The 26,410-nt window shown below is 30.5% G+C and overlaps 1 protein-coding gene across 1 annotated transcript in view; it reads left to right on the top strand.

The window, feature by feature from the left end:
• LOC145332112 (vascular endothelial growth factor receptor 1-like) overlaps positions 1–26,410 on the top strand; it is a 106,089-nt gene that overhangs the window by 54,402 nt on the left and 25,277 nt on the right. Inside the window, exons 4-8 of the mRNA XM_080177052.1 lie at positions 8,072–8,160; positions 8,753–8,889; positions 9,858–9,974; positions 22,272–22,333; positions 23,515–23,571. Coding sequence (XP_080033178.1) covers positions 8,072–8,160; positions 8,753–8,889; positions 9,858–9,974; positions 22,272–22,333; positions 23,515–23,571 — 462 coding nt within the window. The remainder of the gene's footprint in view (positions 1–8,071; positions 8,161–8,752; positions 8,890–9,857; positions 9,975–22,271; positions 22,334–23,514; positions 23,572–26,410) is intronic.

Genomic DNA, 26,410 nt, shown 5'->3' with positions numbered 1-26,410 from the left:
CCTGTCGGGTCCTACTGTTTGTGATTTCTTAAGGCTCAAAATCTTGAAAAATCGATCTCATTTCGGCTAGGATTGAGCTAAAATGGATTTAAACACGGCAAAATGTGTGTCTCAATGAGCCTAAGACACCCACAAAATTTGGGGTCAAGATTCCAACTCCTTCCCTATCGGACCCTACGTTATGTGATTTTGCGCATTAACCACCGGCGCATTTGGAATCTGCCTTGTTGAACACATGCGCGGCCAGCTCGGTGTACACGTCTATCTTCGTCCAAAAATTTCTTTGTGCTAAAAGGTCATTACCTAAGCTTTTTATAGTGTGGTCAAACGTCCTGATTGGTCAAGTAGTTTTGGCGCTATGGCTGTTTAAAGTTTGTCCGGTCTTATTTGCCCCACCCTGTATCCCTGGTAGTACAACATATAGATGTGGTAATAAATAACTACTAAAGATCTATCCTTATATCCCTGGTAGTACAACATATAGATATAATAAATAACTACTAAAGATCTATCCTTATATCCCTGGTAGTACAACATATAGATGTGGTAATAAATATCTACTAAAGATCTACCCCTTTTTCCCTGGTAGTACAACATATAGATATAATAATAAATAACTACTAAAGATCTATCCGTATATCCCTGGTAGTACAACATATAGATGTGGTAATAAATAACTGCTAAAGTCAAACCTAGTTAACTCCGACATCCTACAGTCTCTTACACGACAAAATTACAATTCAAAATAAAATCCCTCAAAAATTCTTGAAAACAAGGATGTCAACATCCATAAAATTCGAACTTTCAAATAAAGATAGACCAACATTAACAATTTAAGAGTTAAGAAATTTATAGTGCAAGATAATTATTATAAAATCTTTTATCACATTTAATGTGAGAATGTTGCTATTATCATATTCAAAATAAATGCTGTAATAAGCTTTAAAATATTTAAACACTAGTCTCTCATTGGACACAAAATGACGTCCAATAAGAAAAAGGAATAAAAATATTGGAAAGAAAATTATTTTATTTCAAAATTAATTCTTGGCATTTTGGAATAAAAAATATACGGGAAAGAAAATTATTTATTTCAAATTTATTTCTGGTCTTGAAATAATATTCATTATTTTATTTTAATTTGAGTGTCAACCAATAAGAAATAGGCATGCTGTTTTAAAAGTTTGGAATAAAAATTATTATTTTTTGTCAATTCCTTTTTTCAGAGTATAAAATGAGAATAAATTTTCCAACATCATTATTGATTTCTAATTTAACATTTCATACAGTGGGTAATATTTATTGCAACATTTTTTGTCATTCAAAATCAAGTGTCACAAAAATAATAATATTTAAGATAAAAAAGTAATTTTTAAAATAATTTTGTTTTCTTTATTTGTTGAAGATTTAAGCCCAAGCTTTTTCTGAGGGGGGAGACCCCCCTCAACCCCCCCTCTCCTGAGGGGGGAAACCCCCCCTCGACCCCCCCCCCTGACGCTCTCTTCTTTAAATCTTTCATTATTTCTGTAATTTATTCTAACTATCTTATAAATTTCAAAACATGAGATAAAAAGAAAATAATTTGCTGTACATTATTAAAAAATTCAAAAATTGTAAAAAAAATTCCAACATGATTTTTAATTTTAAATACAAGAATATTTTTTCCTATATGATATGTTAAATTTAAATACAGGAATAATTTTGTACTGTGGAATTGAAGAAATAAATGCTGTACATCAGAGTGGCTTGATTTTCAATGATTTTCTAATTTTAAATGTGCTACATACACTTTCTGTCTGAACATCATATAAGAGACCAAAAAATGAAAAGAAAATATTTTGAATAATGGGGAGGCTCGCTGATGCATGTAAACTTTTAGAAAGACACTTGTGGGGAGAATTTTTTTTTTTTTTTTTGGGGGGGGGGCAATTATTTTTCTTTCAAAGTATAGCTTTATGCACCTTCCCAATTTTGTCTTGAAAAGTAGAATGAGAATAAAAAATCTGTTTTTAAAACTATTGATCCTAGCAAGAAAAATCCATAAATAAATTTAAAAACCAAGAGATTTTACATTTAATTTAAGATTTTTCATGCTTGGATGAGTATTTTTTAAAACCAATTTGATATTCTTATATTAATCAACAAGACAAATTCAAAAAGATGCATAAAGCAATACTTTGAAAGAAAAAAAGTTGCACCTCCAGAATAAACTTCTAAAATTTTTAATGCATGGAAACACCTTCCCCCCATTTCCCCTCAAGGACAAAATCAATTTTTTATATTTAGGTTTCTTATATGACGTTTAAACTGTAGATGTTGATAACAAATTCAATGTCCAAAATTGATCCACTCTACTGTACATTGTTATAATATAATATTTGATGTGGGTATAAACATTAGACATAGATGGTCAATCTGACCCCATTTTTTTCTTAAAAAGAAACCTTTGTTCACTTTTTGTTGTATATGAAATACAGCCCTATAGGCAACATTATTTGCAACTAAATTTTGCAATGATATAATTTTTAGAAAGATAACTTTATTATAAGAAATTAAATTATTTATAACTAACTTATTATATGTTGTGTCATACGCTTCACATTCTATGATGGAGGAAATATTTTCTTTAAATATTTCACCCAAGGAAAGCTTTAACCTAAGATATTCAACAATTTATAGCTGATACATAATGTAAACAAAATTCCCTTGTGCTGTCTCTAGGTTATCTCTATTGTATAAATGAACGTACAAAAGAGGAGGAGAGAGAGAAGGAAATAGACAGAAAAGTGAGGGAGGGGGGAGGGGGAAGAAATATAGAGAAAAAAAGACAGAGATATTTATTGTTCACCCTTAGATGATGTAAATTTTTTGATAGACTTTTTTGAATTTAAGAAAAAGATAGAGAATGAGACAAAACCAAGTATCGTATTTTATTAATATTGCTTATACAAGAAAGGTCATTCAAAATTATTTCACCAATATTAAGGTCAAGTGACAAAAATTTAAATTTCCACCTACTTCGCCCCCAGAGGGGGCAATAGTAGAAGGAAAATTCAAATTTTGATCACATGACCAAAATTGTTGAAATAATTTTAATATCCTTTCTAGCATTCACAATATTACGAAAATATGATAAATAACTATTACCTTATTGAGAAAATTTGAAATCCAATTTTAAAATTATTTTATATGCCTAAATTGACATTCATGGCAAAGCAATCCGTTACGGACAAACAGACAGACGGACAAATTCACACCCAAAATGTATAAAAGCCCTGCTATTAAAAATTCCCCCAAAATCTATAACAACAGCCCTTCCCTTAACAATTCTTATAAGATAAAGGGGGGGAAGGGGTGGCGGCCAACCCCACCCTCATCTATTTTCATTATTAGCTATTGTTTTAAGGGGAGATTAATCTTTTAGGGGGGTAGCATAAGGGTAGATGTGTTATATGGGCTTCTAGTTGTTGTTACTACAAAAAAGTTAAAATATATGCTTTATTTTTTTGTATGTCTTGTGTTACTTAAAATATCGCAAATGGCTTGTTTTAAATTTTTGTGCATTTAAGCATATTTGTTTAGTTATATGACTTTTTGGGGTAAAATTTGCTATTTTTAATTTTGTGGTTGTTTTGTACGCAATGCTACAGAGTGCTAGAGGGTGACTTATTATCCCAACATCCGTCGGTCGGAGACGCACACACACCACACACACACACACACACACACTGAACTTGTTTTTTTTTGGGGGGGGGGGAACAAACGCGCACGCACATGCACACTGACTCCGAGAGGCTCACACACACACACACACACACACACACACACACATGTTTATAGCTCTAAGGGGCTTCTTAAAAGTTCGTTCGTTACAAGCTTTAGCCTTTAAGATTTAGGAATAATTTGAAACATAAATTGATTCATTCTGTACTTATTATATATTTAATCCTTAATATCTCGATAACGGCTCTAATAATAATAATTTGCTCGGAATTAAAACTCTAGTCTTTGGGATGATTTCAACTTTTTATATGTCATTTCATAAAATTTAAAACATTTTAATGAAAAATAGAAATATGGATATAAAAAATTTCTGCCGTTTTAAGGATCTTAATTATCACAGGCAATTAACTGCTCCAAGCATCTAAAACTGAAATATGCATTCTTTAATATTTGAGTAATTCATACATTTTACTTCTTATTTTTATCAAAAGAATCTTGAAAAAAAATCTGCTACATATGTGTAGGGAAACAAAGAAAAATCCCTATTTGAAGTTTCCTTATATTTCTAGAGTGCGTTCAATTCCACATTTTATTTCATATCCAATTTGTTTTTTAATTGTGAAAGGTATTATCCCTGTATCAAAGTAACAGGATCTAGCTAACCGCTTTACCGATTTAGTTCTCCTTTACAGTTAAGCTTCTTATAGGTCCAGGGAAGGTTAATTACTATTTTGGTGGAGGGTAGCTCGCCCCTTGAAAAAAAATAAGAACAAAAATTGGAGGGTCGAGTTAACCTCATCCCCTAAATAGAGGTCTCTAGGAGCATAGTCGTTAGTAACAAATAATTGGCTGGTGTTAAATGATGAGCACATTACAAAGGGAAGGGACAGTTTGTGCTGTATTAATAAAATGCTGCTATGAGGATTTGCTAATGTTACACATGTGCGGAAGTGAATACACATCTTTTTTATGTATATAGGTTCCTTATGCTCTATAGAGGATTTTGGAAATTAGAGTTTTTATCTTCAAAATTAAACAATTAAGTGTATGTGTTTAAGTACTGAAAACGGCTTCAGCCTTTCATGGGAGCTTCTTATTGGGCTTATGTATTCAACCACCCCCACCCCCCCCCCAAAAAAAAAAATGCCCATAGAACATCCTTACTCTCCCTTAAATCTTATTTAAACTATGTTTGTCCTTTTCTACTAGAAGTATCCGAACTCCCCAAAATTTAACCTTCCTGGGGCCCCTATATGCTTATAAATGTTAGATGATCAACATTTTGCTGCAGTTTTTGTACATTCTGTTTTACAACGTTTGTTGGTCTTTTTGCATTTTAACAGGATGCTAAGCTACTTTTAACTAAGGAATAAACGTGAATCCGTCTTCTAAGTAAATATTTCAGTCTTTTTACTGGTAAAATACAATTTCTATGCTTTTACTGTATTTTCTTAAAATTCTAAATGACCCTGATTGTTCATTTGATGTTTAGTACATAGTGATTGTAATATACATATAGAAGAGTTGTGCCATCACTTGCGTAAATTATTACATCTGCATAATGTTTAACAGGAAGGGAGGGGACATTTGGCTGTTTATTTCACTAAGTTTTATTATACAGTTTTTTTATTCGTTGAATAAATAACTTTAAGGACTTTAATTGTATTTTGATAAGTTAGTGTATTATGTTGAGTGTCCAAACGTCTCAATACTAATTGTAATCTACAGCAGGGGTAATTTTGTGTATCATTATTTGGAATTGCCTTATCCCTTTAGACCCCTGTGTTGTAATAATATGCAGTTCTGAAAATTTGACAATTTACTAATTGGTGGAAATGTTAGCACACCCTTTAAGACATGTGTTTTCAATATACAATATGTATGTTTACATGCAGGAGCGTAGCAACTCTGTCATTCATATTTTTTGTATGTTATCAACCATAATGTTGTTCTTTAGCAGCACAGCAATAACAAGATTTAACCATTTGTGAAAAAAGTACAAAAAGGATAAATATTGATAGTGTTTAATCTTTAAATAATCTATAAACATTAAACTAAGTCATTGTCATGAATGGATGGACCTACGTCCAAACCTCAACTTTAGTGTGGCTATTGCTACTCCTAATAATAGACAAAGCCCAAATTGTGTCAAAATTGTGCCAAAAATGATCCATGTGACGTAATAAAATGAGGGAAATAAAAGGAGAAGTGGGAAAGAGAATCCCCTAAAAAAGAGATGAATAATCCCTCATTTTTATTACGTCACAAGGATCATTTTTGACACAATTTGAACACAATATTTTAGGCTTTGTCTTAATAATATACCTAAAATTGGGGTTTAAAGTAACCTCAGGGTTTTCCCACTAACGCTTTAGATACTAGGCTAACTTATACATCGCAGGAAAATTAAGTGACAAATTTTTTTTTTATACATTTACGTTAGTTCGAAACATGTTGTCATACTTGTTTGAAATAAATAATTTGTATATATGTAGATTTTTCAACAAATATACAAAAATTAGCTGATACAAATGAAAAACATGTAATGTAAAGATTCTTAATAATTTGAACTGAAATCATTTTCACTCTATTACACCAGATGATCATTTACTCTAATAATGCGAAACTTATAGCTGGCTAAAATAATGACCCCCTTTACTCCATCCCCTCCTACTGTAAAAACGAACTGACTAATAAGTGATGTTCATGTTAGCAACCTAAATTGATGACAATTTCCCCCCTGTCATAATATCCACGTATATTTTACATCCATTAATCTATGGTTATTAATCAGGGATTGATAAGGGACAAAAAAATATTTCCCAAAAAATTTTACTAATTTTACTGCTTTGGAACATAGAAGTTGTTTCAGATTTTTAAAATCACCAGTGCCTCCTCCCTCCCTGAAAATAATGCAATAATAGAACTCAAGGGCAGAAGCTAAATATTTTTTTTTGATAAAAATGCAATTTTCAAACTTTTTTCTTACATTGGAAATTATTAAAGAAAAAAAACTCTTTTTAAATTCGAAAAGAACATTTTCAAGCATTGTATGTAATAAATTCTAAACAGGATGTTTATATCTGTGTCTTTTAGTACCAAAGGATCTCGCTTTCTGCTGGAATTGATATGGTTTTTCTTTTACAGCAAAGCTTCTAATAGGTCCTGGGATAGTTTATAACTATTTTGGAGGAGGGTGGGACCCAAGAGAAAAAATGCCTTCCCCTTCCCAGTTTTAAATTTTTTTTTTAAAAACTAAAAATAAAAGCGGGTCCCTCTACTTATTATCATAAACAAATATCGAATAGCTATTAAATTTTGCTGTTTTGAACGGCAACTTTCTGAACTGAACATATGCATGATGTCAATCAATATAAGCCCAAATAATCTTAAGTGCAGTTAATTCAAATAATATTAATATATACTTAGTTTCCAAAGTATTTCTAATATAAAGTTACAAAATTAAGGTTAATAGTTTAAGAAATATAGTTGCACAAAAACATACTTAAAATAAGAAACGAAAGTATATAATCCTTATATAAAAGTAACAGGATCTGTGTGTGTAGCTTCTCATAGGTCCTTGGAAGGATTATAGCTATATTATTGGGGAAAGTTTATTATTAATCTCCCAAGAAAAAATATAACCTCCCAAAGTTATTCTACTGTTCTTTTGAAAATCAAAATTGAAAGTGGGAAGGAAAGAATTCAAACCCCCTACCTTAAGTGCCCCTAGAGGCCTTAGAGAGGGTAGTAGCATTTGGTTTTAAATATTTTATGTATTTTATTACTTAATTCTTTTTGCAGTAATAATCCCATTACAAGGGTGTCATAAACACCCTTATTTATTTGTTTTATCAAAGTTTTTTGCTAAATTGACTACTTTTAACTAAATGATCTTTGGAGGGAGAAGTTTGAGTTGTCTAAATAACATTTAATATCACCATCATTTATATAACATTAACAGTATATTAACTAACAGGGGTGAGATTAAATATATATATGTATGTACTGTACTAGCGGATTCGCCCCTACAACATATTGGCTATGTTTGCGAAGAGTAGGAATGGAAGAAAAATAGCCTAAAGCCAACCCAATCTAAAATATAAGCTAAAACCTTCTCGGAACCTATGTGAAACTTCAATAAGATAGAGAAGTCGCTCTGTTCAGTAGTTACCGAAATCTTAAGCTACAGATAAAAAAAACTTTGATTGGTTGGTTAAAACTAGAAATCCCCAGACTTTTAACCTATAATATTGATCTACAGATGGGATAGTTTTGTGTATCATCATAGGGGATGTACATCAAATTAATATGATGTACTCTGAATAATTTCATATTTAAATTTCAGGGTGTCCATATCATATTCTACAAACCCCGGAAGAAAACACAACTACACAGCAAACCTGGAAATTGTCGATATGGTCTATACAGATACAGGTAACAGTTATTTATCCTATCCTATTGACAGCTTTCCACGGATTTTAAAATGAACAGCCCGGGCTTACAAAATTGGTTTTAATTTTATAATTTAAATTTTGATATTCTTGGAAAATTTTCTGTAACATAAAGCTATACATAATTTTTCAGTATGGCTGAGAACCCATTCTAATCCAGTGGATATGAATTGGTTGCGAAGCCAACCTGGAAAAAGTTTTCATTGTACTAAAGCTTCTTTATAATTTTCTTTGTCTGCCCGTCCGTCAGTCCGTAACACTATGGGGTTAATATGATCTAAATAGACTGCTGATTCTTTGTATGAAGATACCTCTTCCCAATGATCATCCAGTATACAACTTACGTGGTCCGTCAGTCTGTCTTTTATGCATAAAAAGACAGATAAAAAATGATTCTAAAGTTTTTGTAATTTATCACATATTTTTTTCTTTCTTTCTCTTTTTCTCTTTCTTTCTCTCTCTCTCTTCCTCTTTCTTTTTTTCACCTTTCTTCTTATTGATTTCTCCTGGCTACTAAACTTAAAACTATTATTTTAGCAACGTTACAAAAATGTTTAAACTGATTTATTTTCTAGGTTCCTACCGTTGTAGCTTTAACGGTACTGTCGATGAAACGAGTATAGACGCCAACACGCTGATCCATCTGTACGTGTACGACAAACGGCACCTGCTCACCACAGTTGATGACTTTGATTTTCAACAATTTGTTCAGGTGATTTATCTTTTTTTTCAGAATACTATTCCCTGCTTTGGCTAAATCACACATTGTGTCATACTAAAGACCTAAAAATTCTACTAAATTAGGTGCATGACGATTACAAAAAAAATTTTGGGATGACATCTTAGCGCATCTAAAATCCATACATTTAGTGACTTACTTTTAAAGTCATGCAATAAAAAAGAAACATTTCTTTAAAGTTATGCTTATCAAAATTAGTTGAAAAAGATAATAATAATTTTATTTTAGTTGACTCCAAATCCTTTATATCATTCGTTTTATAGTATGACAATTGTCCACGATTAAGAAAATAAAAGTTATTGAATAATTTATGTTTTGTTGGCCCGTGGTCAACTATCAATAATACGACGCACAAAAAAATAATATATACCTAGACGTTCCGATTAACAGACATACCCCTACTTATATAGTAGCTGTTCCTCTAAAAATAATATTCTAGCATATTTTCAAATATTTATATGATAATAAATTAATTTTTTCTCCCTTTTCTACTAAATTGAATATTATCCTTGAATGAAAATAATTTTTATCTACAATACTTTGGGTCGAGACTTCATTGACCTTAGGTCAATATTAGCAGGGATCTAAAGGGATAGGACTATGGTTGATAAATTGATATACAATACATCCTTAATGATGATTCCTTATGTAGAACTTTGGGGACTAGTGTAATAAACAGCCCAATGTCTATTTCCTCCCTGCAATATCAGAGTGTTTCATTAAATATGGACTTTCTAAAATGCTGTAAATTGTTTTTCATATACCTATCCAGTAGGATGGGGTAAAGGGGGTGGATGGTGGGGGAGGGGGTTTCGTTATTTTAGCCCTCTTCAAGTTTCACTTTATTAGAGAACATGAAGATCTGGGGACAGTAATAATATATTCATTTCAAACACTCTTTAAACAATCATCAGTTTTTACCATGTAGTTTTTATTTTCAGTATGAAACAGCGGTGATACCCTGCATGACTACGCACCCGAACGTGACGGTCATCCTGACCCAGCAGGACAAGGGGGTCATCAAGCCGGACAACAAGTATATTCAGTTCAACCCCAAGGTAAGCGTTCCTGATTAGTCGTAGAGCAACACTAGCAACCTTTTAATATTTGGCGCTTTTATTTAGATGCAAGTGGCTACACCCCTAGCATCTAAGGGCTTTGTATTCATAGGGACAGAGAGGGGATAGAAAAATAGTTTAAAGCCACCCCAAGACTCACACTACTTAAAATAATAGGAAGTACCTTATCAACTAAATTTCTGTCGTTTATATTTCTTATAATAAATCATATGTCGATATTGTGTCAGCTATAAATATTTTTTTATAAAGCCCTATAGTCGAAATAAATAAGAATCATAACTCAATAATTCTACATTTAATAGGGTTAATATTACCCTCCTTTGAAATGAAAGAAAATTCAGCCTTTTGTAGCCTAAAAACTTTAAAGACACCCGTAATCAAAAATCAAGGATGTAATAAAAATAATTATGAACCCTTTTTTCACGAAAGGAAATACCATTTGAACAGTCATTTCAATTTTAGTTTACTTAAGTTTAAATACTTATATTGTTAGCAGCATAGCTTCTCCATAACTAGGATCAGACCAGTTCGTAGAAATGACTGTTATAACTTTCCACAATGCCATCTACCTGCATTCCAAATAAGCGAGGCATATCTGTAATCAAATCCAAGAAAAATTTAAGTATTTTCATTTACTGTATCCTGTATTTAAACAATTTTGCAAGAAATTTATTTACAATTTTGTTTTGATTTACAAATTAATATTCTGCTTATTAAGTTCTGGCATTTTAGAAAAGTTATTGTTGTTTTGTCCTTCCTTCTATTTTTAAAGCTTCGCTTTTTTTGCATGTTGTCATCCTTGTTTTAAAATTGTCTGGCTTAAATAAACAAAACTGAAACTTTTTATAATAACATCTCCATTTGAATCTACATTTAAAGGAGTAGAGAAGGGTATAGAAATAGCATAAAACCATCCAAAGAATAAAACCATAGTGAGATTTATTTGAAGCTTCCCTGTAAACACTTAGTCGGTTCCGTAGTTATCGAAATCTTAAGCTACAGACAAAAATAACTTTAATATAATAGGATGTAAGCCCATGTTTTCCTTTCAAAAGGACGAAGGAAGAGTACAGACCTACGGACACAGTTAATTTGTTTAGAAGCATTGCCATTCAATAAAAAAAGTTTGACAATGAACCCACAAAAGAGTAAACATAAGAATATTCACGAACAGCTGGGGACAATTATTCTTTAAAATAAAATCAAGGATCTAAAGGGATAAGAAATAGACGATAAATTTATGTACATCCCTAATGATGATGAACAAATTAACCCATTCTGTAGATTAAATTATTTGTTGAAAATTTTGGGGAAAAAATAGTTTGGAACTAAACCAATTAAAATTCAGTAGAAGTAACCAAAATTTTTGGGTCAACGTGATAATTAAACTTTGGGTACCAATATAATTTACAGTCCAATGTCCTTTTTCTCCTTTAAAATAAAGTTCTGTCTTGATTTTTGTAATATTTGACCCCATTCTTGAACAAACTTTTTGCTATATTAAACCTTTCCCCCAAACCCTTTAAAATTCATTCTGAAGTCTCATCACCATGACCCCGCTAAAATAAACCCAATACCACCCCTCCCGCCACCCCCCCCCCCTGTATGATGGTTTTTAACAAACCTAAAAATAATTGATTTTAAAATAGCTCAAATAGGTATATATTATTAAACATAAAATTTATTTTTCAATCGTTGTTTATCGCGTTGTAATATAGACAGCTTTCCGCGGATATTAATTAAAAAATTCTAAAAATAAATCCCATGCTAACAAAACTCGGTATTAATTTTGTTAATATTAATATTCGTGGAAAGTTTTCTGTTTTACGATGCTAAACATAGTTTTTCAGAATGGCTTAGAACCGGTTCTTATCCTGCGGATATTTAAATTTTACACAGTGAAGATTGCAAAATTTAAAAAATGTTGGTTTGAACGAACATCTTTTTTATGATATGTCGCTTCTTTCGCAAATGGTAAAACACCCACGATCGCGAAAATTGAATGTGTACGATTGGCCTAAACTTCAGTTTACTAATTTAAACCGTCCAATCAATTGTTATTTTATGACGTAATTTGCTAATAATTTTGTTTACTGTGTGGCCTAAAACTATTCCGCCTACGTATTTAGCTGTACAAGAGATCTTTATACACACAGACATAAGACATCCAATTAAATACAGAAAAGTAAATTGTAAAACTAACCCTCTTGAAATTAAAGGTGGGAGGCAAAATTGAATACATACGTATGTATGTAAAGCAGACAAAAACCTTACAAAGTAAACAAAAACAGTTTGTTTCATTTTTGAAAATACAATAATGTGTAAAAATGGAAAAGGCCTAAATATCCACCTTACTATTTTGACGTATAGACCATAATAATAGAAATAGTCTAGTTATAGTACAGCTACTCTAAAATTAGCTCTAATATGTAATAGACAAACAATTTAGTTATAGTGAAGCTACTCTAAAATTAGCTCTGAAATGTAATAGACAGACAAATTCTATTTATAGTGAAGCTACTCTAAAATTAGCTCTAATATGTAATAGACAAACACTTTAGTTCTAGTATAGCTACTCTAAATTTACCTCTAATATACATATAATAGACAGAAACACTCAAGTTATAGTAAAACTACTCTAAAATTAGCTCTGATATGCAATAGACAGACACTCTCTAGTTATAGTGTAGCTACTCTAAAATTAGCTCTAATATATAATAAACAGACATACTTTAGTAATATTATAGCAACTAACTCTAAAACTAGCTCTGATATGTAATAGACAGCTATTGTTGTTATTATTATCATTTCTTATGTTGCGGTATATTCAAAGAAAAATTTTGGATAATTTTTCTTCAAAAAAAAAACTAGTTCAATACTATAATATACTACTAGGTGTTCGCCCCTAGATTCTTGGGAGGCTAGAAAATAGACTAAGACCAACCCAAGGTATTTTCAAAAAAAAATTTTCTTCAGAATGCATGTTTCTAGCCATCCAAAAAAGGGATAGAATCGTGCTAAACATTTGAAACAGTCCCCTAATTATATTAACCTTTCAAACAAAGTACTTAAACGATGAAAGTCATGCTTTTGCATCATTTCTTAGCCAGGGATATTTCACAAGAAAAAAGAAAATCTATTTTGCTTTTTTTTCAGTCCTCTCCATCCCCCTTAGAATCCTGGTTGCTTAGGTAAAGCCGCTGGTAGTACATATATTATTTAATCATCGTATTATAGACAGCTTTTCGCGGATATAAAAATGAAAAGTTATAAGATTAAACCAGTTTTGTTTTCCTCGAGGGGCCTAGTCTGACAAAACTGGGATTGATTTTATAATTTTTATTTTAATATTTGTAGAATATTGTCTGTTATTCGTTACTATAAATGATTTTTCAGTATGGCTAAGAACCGGTTCTAATCCAGCGGATATTAATCGGTTTTAAAGCCATACTGGTCAAATTGGTTTTGCCATGACACCTAACTATTCATCTATAGTAAATTTTAATTTGCCTATTATAAAAGGTCAAAAATAATCAACTACTTCAATGCTTTTTTTGCTTAAATATATTTGTTGAAGATTCATGGATAAATGTAATAGTTATTTATAAATTAAGTTTTAATTTTCTAGTTTTACATTTTTCTTTTGTGGAACTGCAAAAAATGTTATATGTCTATTTTATTTAAACGTTTACAGACGGACAAACGTACACTGTTTTGACCAAAGGCGTGCTGAAGTGGATTGTTTCCACCCCCTGGCAAGTTTAAAGTGAGTAGATACGCCTCCCTAGGTATGAACCCCCCATTGAAAGAGTCTACACCCCCTGATACACTAATATAAAGGAGAGTGTCAAAATTCTCAGTGCACTCCCTGCCAAAAACCCTGTGCACACCACTGCATTTGCCATTAAATAGCTACCATTTTAAATCTAAAAGCATTTTATAACAATCCATTATCCCTCTAATCCCCATAACCATTTATAAGCCTATTCAAATCTACAATAGCTGTAATCATCGAATATTTTATCATGTTTAAATTGAAAAACTCTTAGTGGTGACGATTTAAATAATTTGATTTAGCTGTCCGTCACTCTGTAAATTTATAGTTAAATAAAAGTTATATATCGCACGTATTATAGACAGTTTTCCGCAGATATGAAAATGAAAAAATGAAAGATTAAACCAGTTTGTTATGGTATTAATGTTTATGATTTATATTTTGATATTTGTAGTAAATTGTGTGAAATACGATGCTATACATGATTTTTCAGCATAAATGAGAACCTGTTCTAATCCAACGGATATTAATGTGTTTATACTAAAAAATGGTTTTTGATAATGTTTAAAAATTTCTTTTCAGTAGCTAAACTAATTTATAATTTCTAAAGAATATTTTCTTTTAATTTTCGTTTCTCATTTACGATCTTTTCTACTTATGGATGTTGTCTTCCTTGTTTTTTTGGGGGGAAGTAGCAAATTAAAGTATATAATAAGAGGCACACTTTTTATTAAATTCTGAGCACGGATATTGCTCTTGAAGAAAAATTGTTTTGTAGAATCTTTTCAACTTTGTATTATTTTTCAATGAGGGATATTTAAGGGCAATCAAATCCATGTACCTTCCTTTCTTTATTTTACCATTAAGAAGCTACCAAAGAAAGAATTTGATTCCTTTAAATTGGATACATAATTTAAGTTTATTAAAGACGTTGAATATTTGTATCTATCTATCTATGTATAAAACAAGGATAATAATGTTCAAAGTGCATTAATAAACAAACTAATAATGCAGTTAAGTTCACAGTAATTAATTCAGAACTTTAAGAGAAGATGTTTTACTTTTGTTATTTAAATGGATTCATTAATACTTGGATCTTACACTAGATTATCATGTACTCTCATAAAGGGAAACTTTTAGCTGGCTATAATAATGACCCCTATCATCCATCCTCTTTACCCTATACCCTCCCCTCCTACTAGATGAACGAACTGACCAATATATTATGTCCATGTTAGAAACCCAAATTGACGAAAATTTCCCCAATTTTCACCAAACCAAGCAATTTCCCTAACTAACTTAATGACGTTCGCACATGCATTGATAACTACAGAGAAGCTTCGCTACAAAAACACACTTTTTTGTTAAAATTTAAAATGAAATTATTCCGCCTCATGACTAAACTTTGAAACGCTTATAATAACAGCGTGTAGCTAAATCAATTTTAACATATTTATACCTTGCTTTTTATAGTTTAATTATTGTTTTTTAATATCTTAGCTAATTCATGACTGTAATCTGTAAGTTAATGCGTTATTGAAAGTTTTCTGCTAATAATTGATATTACCATCAGCTACGAATCTCCATTATTTAATAAATTGATGTACATCTCCATATGATGACTATTAGAATTACTTCTTCTGTAGAATAAAATTAATTAGGTAGGTTAAAAAAAAGATTGTACACTGCAAGTTTGAACCAACCAATCAAGGTCTAATTAAAGTCCCCAAAGTTTACGAAAGGGAGAACGTGTTTGGGTACCAGTAAAATTTACAGTGTCCCCTCCCTCCCTGCGTATTAGAAAAAAAACATTGTAAACTCCCCAAATACTATGTAAGATTTTTTATATTCCATTGATCTAGCACTTGTGTCCTTAAGTGGGAACATTAGATTGGGGGGTTAGACCCAAATTTAGGTAAATTTGATATTGTTTTGATAACGTAGAATTAACATAGAGAAATTTTAATAAGGAAAACATCTAAATGTGAATAATACAAATAGTACAATGCCTAGTAACAAGTATTTTAGCTTAAAATCCTGTTTTTGAGCCAAGGTAATGTCCTTATCATTTACTTAATGGATAAGACAATGGACGATAAATTTATATTTATTCACAAATATGATAAACAAAATTACCCCTTCTATAGATTAAAATTTTTGGATGAAAAGTTTGAAACCAAAATACCGAAAGTTTTTGTGCCAACGAATAAGATAAAGAGTTTATAAAACATTTGGTACTAGTGTTATTTACAGTCCAGTGTCTCTTCCCTTCCTGCACATTATAAACATCTCTATTATGACACAGTTTCAAAAAATCTCACTTAGAAATGGTGAATTCGTTACCCATCAACCCAAAAGCAATTATAGTTTCTACTCTTTCAACTATTACTCCATGTAAAAAAAAGGGTTTTACTGCTAATAGGTTCTAATAAAACACAAAATTTGTTTCATAAACATTTCAACACTAGGAATAAATGCTTAAATGAGCTATAGGGGAAACTAACTCCTATTTTACAAGGGAAGATTTTATACATATTGGGTCGGTCCACCAGTTACAGTTAATTACTTTATTTTATCTTTCAAGTCACATATTTTACCTTGTTATTGCTGCGCTACTGATTGTTATATTTGTCCTTGGTATAAATATTGTACATCAAAACAAATGTTTTAAAGACATAAAATTGTGTTTAAAACCCAAAATAATTAATCAATATCAATTTTTGAAGGCTATTAAAACATAAACACATTATTAAATGCTAAAAAATAAGATATTAAAATGAAATATTAAGTGTATAATTTGAAATAAAAGTATTATTTCGTATTTTGGACAGCTCTCCGCAGATATTAAAATAAAAAAAATATAAGATTAAAATTCTCGTGGCTAACAAAACTGGTATTAATCTTATGAAATTTATTTTAATACTGGTGGAAAATTGTATGTAAAACGATGCTATACATGATTTTTCAGTATGGCTGGGAAACTGTTTTAATTGAGCAGAAATACTGAAAAAGCAATTTCAAGCTTACAAGATTTATCAAAGAAAGAACAGTCAGGTTGTATACAGTATAAATAAAGAAAAATATTTGGCAGTAGAAAGGAAAGACAATGCTCAGTACGGCTTTAAAACCGATTAATATCCGCTGGACTAGAAACGGTTCTCAGTTCTCAGCCATACTAAAATATCATGTATAGCATCGTATTACTGACAATTATCGAAAAATATTAAAAATTTAAAATAAAATCACACTATTAATACTAGTTTTAATCATAAAATTTTTATTTTTATATCCTCGGAAAGCTGTCTATAATACGATGCGATAAATAACTATTCACAGATTTACTCGATCGGGCGAACGGACGTAAGGACATACCCTAGTTATAGAGTACCTGCACTGTTAAGCTACATGTCTAGCTATCTATAATTTTCCATGGAAAAATCATATACAGCCCAATAAAAATTTAATCAAAATGGTCGGGTGTAGTCACAGATAGGGACAGAAAAACATACTTTTATTTCATCTTAGTTTTTAGTCTTTTTGAAAAAAGGCATATAATTTTCACTTCTTCCGCCAAATATAATTTTTAGTGCTTTCTCATCAAACATGTATGACCCTTATTACATGTTACACTTTTTCATCATAATTCTTTTTTTTAATAAAGCATAAACATAAAATATCATATTCCAAAGCATATAAATTTGTTTCTATATTTTATTGATGGAAAAGTTTAAGTCAAATAGTTTTTCCTATTGTAAAATATCCAAATTTTCTTGTTTTTTTTTATTAGTTTTGAATAAAGCAGGCCTGTCTAGGTAATATACATATTTTAAAAGTTCATTCATAAATGGCTTCAGAACCAGCCTGTAATTTTGTAATAAAAAATCAAAACCATTTGAAATAGAATTTAGACCAAAGCGGATATAAGTAAGACATTTTAATGCCATTGGTATTAGAATGTGCAATATTTTGTTTTTATGAGCGATTTTTCTCGCCATTAATTGTTATGAGTCTGACATAGCAGCAGTAATTGCACTTTTTAACGTCTTTAGTTTTGACGTGGTTTGATATGAACGACTATATACCAAACTACTATCGGGCGCGCAACACTAAACGCCAAAACAGCCAAGTCTAAATTATGAAATTTTACTGAGCAATAAACACAAAACTGAATATAAACCTCATTTTTACTAAAGTTCTTTTATTGTAGCAAATTTTTTGTGTAGCATAGCTAAAACATTCTAATATTCAGGTAGGAAAGGGTACATCGCACTATATATCATACTGGTCCCTCAAATGTTTCCTTCAAATTTTGGAGACTCTCATTAAATCTCGTTTAGGTACTATAAGCTAGCAGTGTTAAAACTTAAAACATTAAGTTTAGTATGGCTTCGAAATTGATTAATATCAGCTGGATTAGAACCGGTTCTCAGCCATTCCGAAAAAATCATTTATAGCATCGTATATCAGACAATTTCCACGAATTTGAAATAAAAAATACATAAAATTAAAACCAGTTTTGTTAGATGGGGCCTACGGCTTCTCTGTTTTTATTTTGATATCCGCGGAAAGCTGACTATAATACGACTATTACTCCTCAACTTATTTTTTGGTATAACATAAACGCTTTTGTTGTGCTTTATTTTTGCGTGATGACAATAGTTGCATTTGTTTCATATTTTCACCATGAATTCATGATTATAACTTACTACAGGGATCCAAAGGATATGATAATGAATAATATATTTGCTCATATTTTCACCATGAATTCATGATTATAACTTACTACAGGAATCCAAAGGATAGGATAATGTACAATATATTTGCTCATATTTTCACCATGAATTCATGATTATAACTTACTACAGGGATCCAAAGGATAGGATAATGTACAATATATTTGCTCATATTTTCACCATGAATTCATGATTATAACTTACTACAGGAATCCAAAGGATAGGATAATGTACAATATATTTGCTCATATTTTCACCATGAATTCATGATTATAACTTACTACAGGGATCCAAAGGATAGGATAATGTACAATATATTTGCTCATATTTTCACCATGAATTCATGATTATAACTTACTACAGGAATCCAAAGGATAGGATAATGTACAATATATTTGCTCATATTTTCACCATGAATTCATGATTATAACTTACTACAGGAATCCAAAGGATAGGATAATGTACAATATATTTGTTTGTTCATATTTTCACCATGAATTCATGATTATAACTTACTACAGGGATTCAAAGGATAGGATAATGTACAATATATTTGTTTGTTCATATTTTCACCATGAATTCATGATTATAACTTACTACAGGGATTCAAAGGATAGGATAATGTACAATATATTTGTTCATATTTTCACCATGAATTCATGATTATAACTTACTACAGGGATTCAAAGGATAGGATAATGTACAATATATTTGTTTGTTCATATTTTCACCATGAATTCATGATTATAACTTACTACAGGAATCCAAAGGATAGGATAATGTACAATATATTTGCTCATATTTTCACCATGAATTCATGATTATAACTTACTACAGGAATCCAAAGGATAGGATAATGTACAATATATTTGTTTGTTCATATTTTCACCATGAATTCATGATTATAACTTACTACAGGGATTCAAAGGATAGGATAATGTACAATATATTTGTTTGTTCATATTTTCACCATGAATTCATGATTATAACTTACTACAGGGATTCAAAGGATAGGATAATGTACAATATATTTGTTCATATTTTCACCATGAATTCATGATTATAACTTACTACAGGGATTCAAAGGATAGGATAATGTACAATATATTTGTTTGTTCATATTTTCACCATGAATTCATGATTATAACTTACTACAGGAATCCAAAGGATAGGATAATATACAATATATTTGTTCATATTTTCACCATGAATTCATGATTATAACTTACTACAGGGATCCAAAGGATAGGGCAATATACAATATATTTGCTCAGATTTTCACCATGAATTCATGATTATAACTTACTACAGGGATCCAAAGGATAGAATAATGTACAATATATTTGTTCAGATTTTCACCATGAATTCATGATTATAACTTACTACATGGATCCAAAGGATAGGATAATGTACAATATATTTGTTTGTTCATATTTTCACCATGAATTCATGATTATAACTTACTACAGGAATCCAAAGGATAGGATAATGTACAATATATTTGTTCATATTTTCACCATGAATTCATGATAATAACTTACTACAGGAATCCAAAGGATAGGAAATGTATAATATATTTGCTCATATTTTCACCATGAATTCATGATTATAACTTACTACAGGAATCCAAAGGATAGGATAATGTACAATATATTTGTTTGTTCATATTTTCACCATGAATTCATGATTATAACTTACTACAGGGATCCAAAGGATAGAATAATGTACAATATATTTGTTCAGATTTTCACCATGAATTCATGATTATAACTTACTACATGGATCCAAAGGATAGGATAATGTACAATATATTTGTTTGTTCATATTTTCACCATGAATTCATGATTATAACTTACTACAGGAATCCAAAGGATAGGATAATGTACAATATATTTGTTCATATTTTCACCATGAATTCATGATAATAACTTACTACAGGAATCCAAAGGATAGGAAATGTATAATATATTTGCTCATATTTTCACCATGAATTCATGATTATAACTTACTACAGGGATCTAAAGGATAGGATAATGAATAATATATTTATTCATATTTTCACCATGAATTCCTGATTATAACTTACTACAGGGATCCAAAGGATAGGATAATGAATAATATATTTGTTCATATTTTCACCATGAATTCATGATTATAACTTACTACAAGGATCCACAGGATAGGGCAATATAGAATATATTTGTTCATATTTTCACCATGAATTCATGATTATAACTTACTACATGGATCCCAAGGATAGGATAATAAATAATATATTTGTTCATATTTTCACCATGAATTCATGATTATAACTTACTACAGGGATCCAAAGGATAGGACAATGTACAATATATTTGTTCATATTTTCATCATGAATTCATGATTATAACTTACTACAGGGATCCAAAGGATAGGATAATGTACAATATATTTGTTCATATTTTCACCATGAATTCATGATTATAACTTACTACAGGGATCCAAAGGATAGGATAATAAATAATATATTTGTTCATATTTTCACCATGTATTTATAATTATAACTTACTACAGGGATCTAAAGGATAGGATAATTGAAAATATGTTTGTTCATATTTTCACCATGAATTCATGATTATAACTTACTACAGGGATCCAAAGGATAGGATAATGTACAATATATTTGTTCATATTTTCACCATGAATTCATGATTATAACTTACTACAGGGATCCAAAGGATAGGATAATGAATAATATATTTGCTTATATTTTCACCATGAATTCATGATTATAACTTACTACAGGGATCCAAAGGATAGGACAATGTACACTACATTTGTTCATATTTTCACCATGAATACTCTGTCAATATATCCACGTATATCCTATATCCATTATTACCTTATTGTTCCTATTTTCTTCCTTTTCTGGCTGTGAGTGCTAAAAAGTCTCCTCCTAATAAAGAAACAGGGAATTGTTTTCATAAAAATCAAATTTTAAAATACGACGTATTATCGTATTATAGACAGCTGTCTGCGGATATTAAAATGAAGAATTATATGATTAAAACTGGTATTAATCTTATGATTTTTATTTTAATATTCGTGGAAAATTTATGTTATACAATCCTACATATGATTTTTCATATAGAACCGGTTATAATCCAGTGGATATTAACCGGATTCGAAGCTATACTGGTAAAATACCTGCATATAGATTTAAGATTTTGCACGTACAGGCGCTAAACGCACATACCTACTTTTTTGAATAATTTTCTTTTTGCCATAAATAAAGGGCTTCTTTCAGCGTAAAATTTTAAGCCTTTTCTGAACTGTAACCTTAGTGTTTAATAATATCTTAGAAACTGCTAACAATAAAATAATAGATCATTGTTTAGCTCCAATGAGAAGTGATTAGGTTTTTTTGCATATACGCCCATTTTCAGTAGATATTGTTAGAATTTCATCATTTGTACGCTTTTTACGCTTATTTTAGTAATCTGTACGCATTACAAACGCTTTTTGCAATATATATCTGTCAATTAATTTATTATTACTTGGATCTTACACCAGATTATCATGTAGTAAAGTGAAACTTGCAGTGGGCTAAAATAACGATTCCCCCATTCCACTCCTTTTCCTTATTCCCTCCCCTCCAACTGGATTGAACGAACTGGCTAATAAACGGGATCCATGTTTGCAGGCAAATTTGACGACAATTTTTCCCCTGTCATAATATCCACGTATTATCTAATCCATTATCTTAATGCTTTTTATTTTTTTTTTCAGAGAGGTTTCCTGATATCCCCCGTCCTACCCGAGCATACTGGGTTCTATACATGCGAGGCCAGGTAATCATAATTATAGAGTAGCTCTGCTACATACAGGGTTAGGATGTTTGTCTTATTTGGTTATTTAAAAATTACCCTGATGGACGAACAAGAAACTTATATATTAGCTGCACCTTTTACCAGGAATCTTAAGGGATAAGACAATGGCCGATAAATTGATGTACAACCTCAATGATGAAACACAAAATTACCCCTTCTGTAGATTGCTATTATTGTTTGAAACGTTTGGACACTCAACTAAATAAACCAACCAATCAAAATTCAGTAAAGTCCCCAAAGTTGTTAAGCCAACGAATAAGAAAACGTTATAATAAATCTTTGGAGACCAAAGTAATGAAACGCCTATTGACCCCTCCCTCCCCGACTTGTAACAATATTTCTGACAAATACTCATCAAACTCAATTGTTATACATCAAAAATAATTAGACAAACAAATCATTCAATTTAATCCATATTATTGAAAGCGCAGCCACTCTACAGTTAAATGTGTGTGCTTAAAAGGGGTCGGGGGGGTAAATGTGTGTCTTTTAATGTTTGGGGTTGGCAATTTTTGGGAGGGGGGTGTCTGATCCCTAGAAAATAGCTCAAAGCCACCACAAGACTTGTAGGTATTTTAACTAAGAAGTATATTGAGTTGAGTGGTTAACGAGATCTTAACCTACCGATTGGATAACTAGAACACACATACATATATTGTGAGCTTGTATTATCTGCACTACTCATGTGCATAATTATCCTTGTTCCTCTCAAAATTTCATATCATAGTTTCTTTTTAAGCGCCAGGGACAAAGGAAAAATGTTTTTAATAGAATCCTTTTTTTGACACGAGAAGAACTAATGAAAGAATATTTTCAAATAATTAAATGAATAGAATCCAATGAAATAAAACTTGTATGAGAAAAATTAAAGGAAAAAGGTTCTTATCCTTTATTCTGGAATAGTTTAGAGTTAGATTTTGTTTTAATGATTGAATTGGGAGAGAGAAGGGGGGGTTGTAGACTTTTAGAGATAATAATTTTCAATTTATTATTTTCTCAATAACATAAAAAAACATAGGGTTTAGATAGTGAATAATTGCAGTTCTTTCTTGGCAATGGCATGTCGAATAGATAGTTCCTTATTATCTGAAGGTACTTCTCTACTAGATCTAACTTAACCTAACCTAACCATTTATTTTCAGATATGAGGACAAGGAAAGCTTCTACTATTCAAATCTCAAAGTTCTACCAAAAAATAAGTAAGTTCATTTATTTTCGTTTTAGTACTATTTTGACTGGCTGAAAGGTTTAAGGCACTAATTTCCTAAATTAATATATGTCTGTACGTCCGTACCAAATGGCTAAGCAGCTCTATAATACGCAATCTATAGATCTTCGTACTTTGTCAGAATTTTAAGACTGGTCGAATTTTTGTTAAAATGCACAAAGATTATTTTTTTAATAACTGAAAGTTCTTTCACTTTATTGTTTGTTTTTCTTCACATTAATGGATGTTGTCATCCTTGTTATTTCTTAAAATTGTATTCAGTGTATCATATTTTACTAAAATTATTATGTCATTTGAAACCATATACAATAAAGATGCTTAACAAAGAAGTTAAAAAATTGTATAAACAAACAAACCAATTTTTTCTCACTAAAATAGCATATGTGTGCTTGTTTGTAGGTTCTTAATGTAGTCTATCCTTACCCTTTTTCACATATGCCCGGCAAATCTCTGCGCACGCATCATTAGATAATAATTCTTCATTACTATTAGTAGTTACTAATTTAGTTTGGATAATATATTTACTAACTTTTTGCAATACAAGAATATTTCGCTCTTTTTATTTTTCTTGGACATTGTATTAACAGAAACAAAATAAACCACCCAAAAGGATCAGCTGAAATAAATTTCCTATTCGAGCCCTAGTTTCCTAAAGTGTACAGCAGATAACCCAATTTTTGCAGACCCTATTTTCAGCGACTCCGGTCAAATGGAAAAGCGATTTAATGTATAAACGATTTATACATTATACATTCAAAAAATTTAATTTTTCAAATTTTGATTTTTTTTGAAGTTTGAAGCTTTTTTAGCTAGTAGCAAATATTGAGATAGAACGCGGAAGCTACGCACACTTTCGGAAACTAAATTCAGTTCATCCCCAAAAGCAAATGTATGTTCGTTTGAAACTAAAAAAAAATGAAATTTTTTTTATTAGCTCAGCAGTATTTAATAAATTAGTTTCTTTCCGTCCGTCAGTACAGTAATAGCAGTTAACACTCTCTCTCACAAATATTAGGGTGAAGAAAGGGATGTGGATTGATTTAATCGCTACCGCCTATCTATTTTTATATTATTTCTATAAAACTTTTTTAAAAAATTGCAACTAGTTTTTTTATGTGGGAATAAATAAACACTATTTGTCTATCACTAACAAAAAAAAATACGATATCTAATTTATTAATTTGCTAAATATTTCTTCTTGAAAAATAGCTTCAATTTTTTTTCAATATGTATATTACTAATTTTTTTTTGTCTTTTTACAATTATTAACACTTTTTATGGCTCAGGAATTTATATCACACCCTACAAAATATAGGCATAACAAATATCGGGTCAAGTTTCATGTTTTCTCTCTTTGTTATAGCATCCTTGTTAACTAAAAGGTGTGCAATTACTCCCGCAAATCGCCTTACAGAAAAATCATGTATAGCATCGTATTACAGACGAGTTCTACGAATATTAAAATGAAAAATCTTAAAATTAAAACCAGTTCTGTTGGCTCTAAGGGGTTGAAGACAAGCAAGCCAGAAATAACAATTTGCAATTAGTAATAGTTAGCTGTTCTTATGATCTTATTATGTGATAATTTTGTCTTAAGTGATAGCCCACCTTTTACCACCCTAGTTAACTAGAGGTGTGCGATCATTTCTCCTAAAAAAGTAATTTAAGGATCTTCTCTTATCTTTATGTCTCTTATTATTAAGAAACATCAAATTTAATTATTAATATTATTATAATTATTTAATAACTTGATTAGCTTATCTTAACATACGTCTAATAGGTCTTACTTTTTATTTGCTAATTGCCTGCCTTTTAAAACTTAATAATTATTATCTCTAGTATTATAATTTTATTTAGATGTTATTCAAAATTTTAAACCCCTGGAATCATATATTCAAATTAAAAAAAGCACAAATTTCTTTTTTAACTGAATTTAACTAACCCCCACCCCCCTTTTTACATCTATTCGGGGCTCTCTATATAAAAATTATTTATTAGAACTTTTGTTTAATTATTTAGGGCAGATACAAGTGAAATATAAAACAAAAAAATGATAAAATTGTAAAAATATAAAACAGAAATTGTGTCAATTGACAATTTGCATAATCATTCATAATTCTATAAATCAGTTTTTAATAAAAAAAAATATTTTTGGATTTTCTAATTTTATTCTTTATGTTTTTAAGTATTTGGATGTGTGTGTATATATGCTTTTTTATCAGTGCGTTTATTAAATTTTATGAACGGCTTCAATTTTAGGTTTAAAATGTAAAACGTATTGCACTGCCGTGTCATTGTGGAGGTGATAGGTTCGAATCTCGGTCCAAACCGCGTTGTAACTAGAGACATTACTGATGGTATATCTTCTGTTAGAGTAGGAGGGTTTTTCTTGCTCCTGAACAGACATAGTTAGGACCTCTTTACAAAGATCGTGCAATCAAAGCGATAATATCTGTAATAGATAGTGCCATTAGATATTGGATGTAATCCAATACTTAAAAACTGACTTTTTTCAATTCCAGATACGATTTTGCTGCTTTTTTTTCTCTGATGCCGTTGCTCCATCTCTCCCTCTCTCATTCTCTCTCTCTCTCTCTCTCTCTCTCTCTCTCTCTCTCTCTCTCTCTCTCTCTCTCTCTCTCTCTCTCTTTCTCTTTCTCTTTCTCTCTCTCTCTCTCTCTCTCTCTCTCTCTCTCTCTCTTTCTCTCATTCTCTCTCTCTCCCTCCCTCTCTCTCTATCCCTTTTTCTATTTCTATATTTGTTGAAGGATGCATACAATATATATTTGAATTTTAGAGCGTAGCTACTC

The sequence above is a fragment of the Acartia tonsa genome, chromosome 11, assembly GCF_053477335.1.
Source record: "Acartia tonsa isolate MP-2025a chromosome 11, ASM5347733v1, whole genome shotgun sequence".
NCBI classification, from domain to species: domain Eukaryota; kingdom Metazoa; phylum Arthropoda; class Copepoda; order Calanoida; family Acartiidae; genus Acartia; species Acartia tonsa.
Note: the sequence above shows the minus strand (reverse complement) of the source record. Positions and strands in the feature narration are given on the sequence as shown.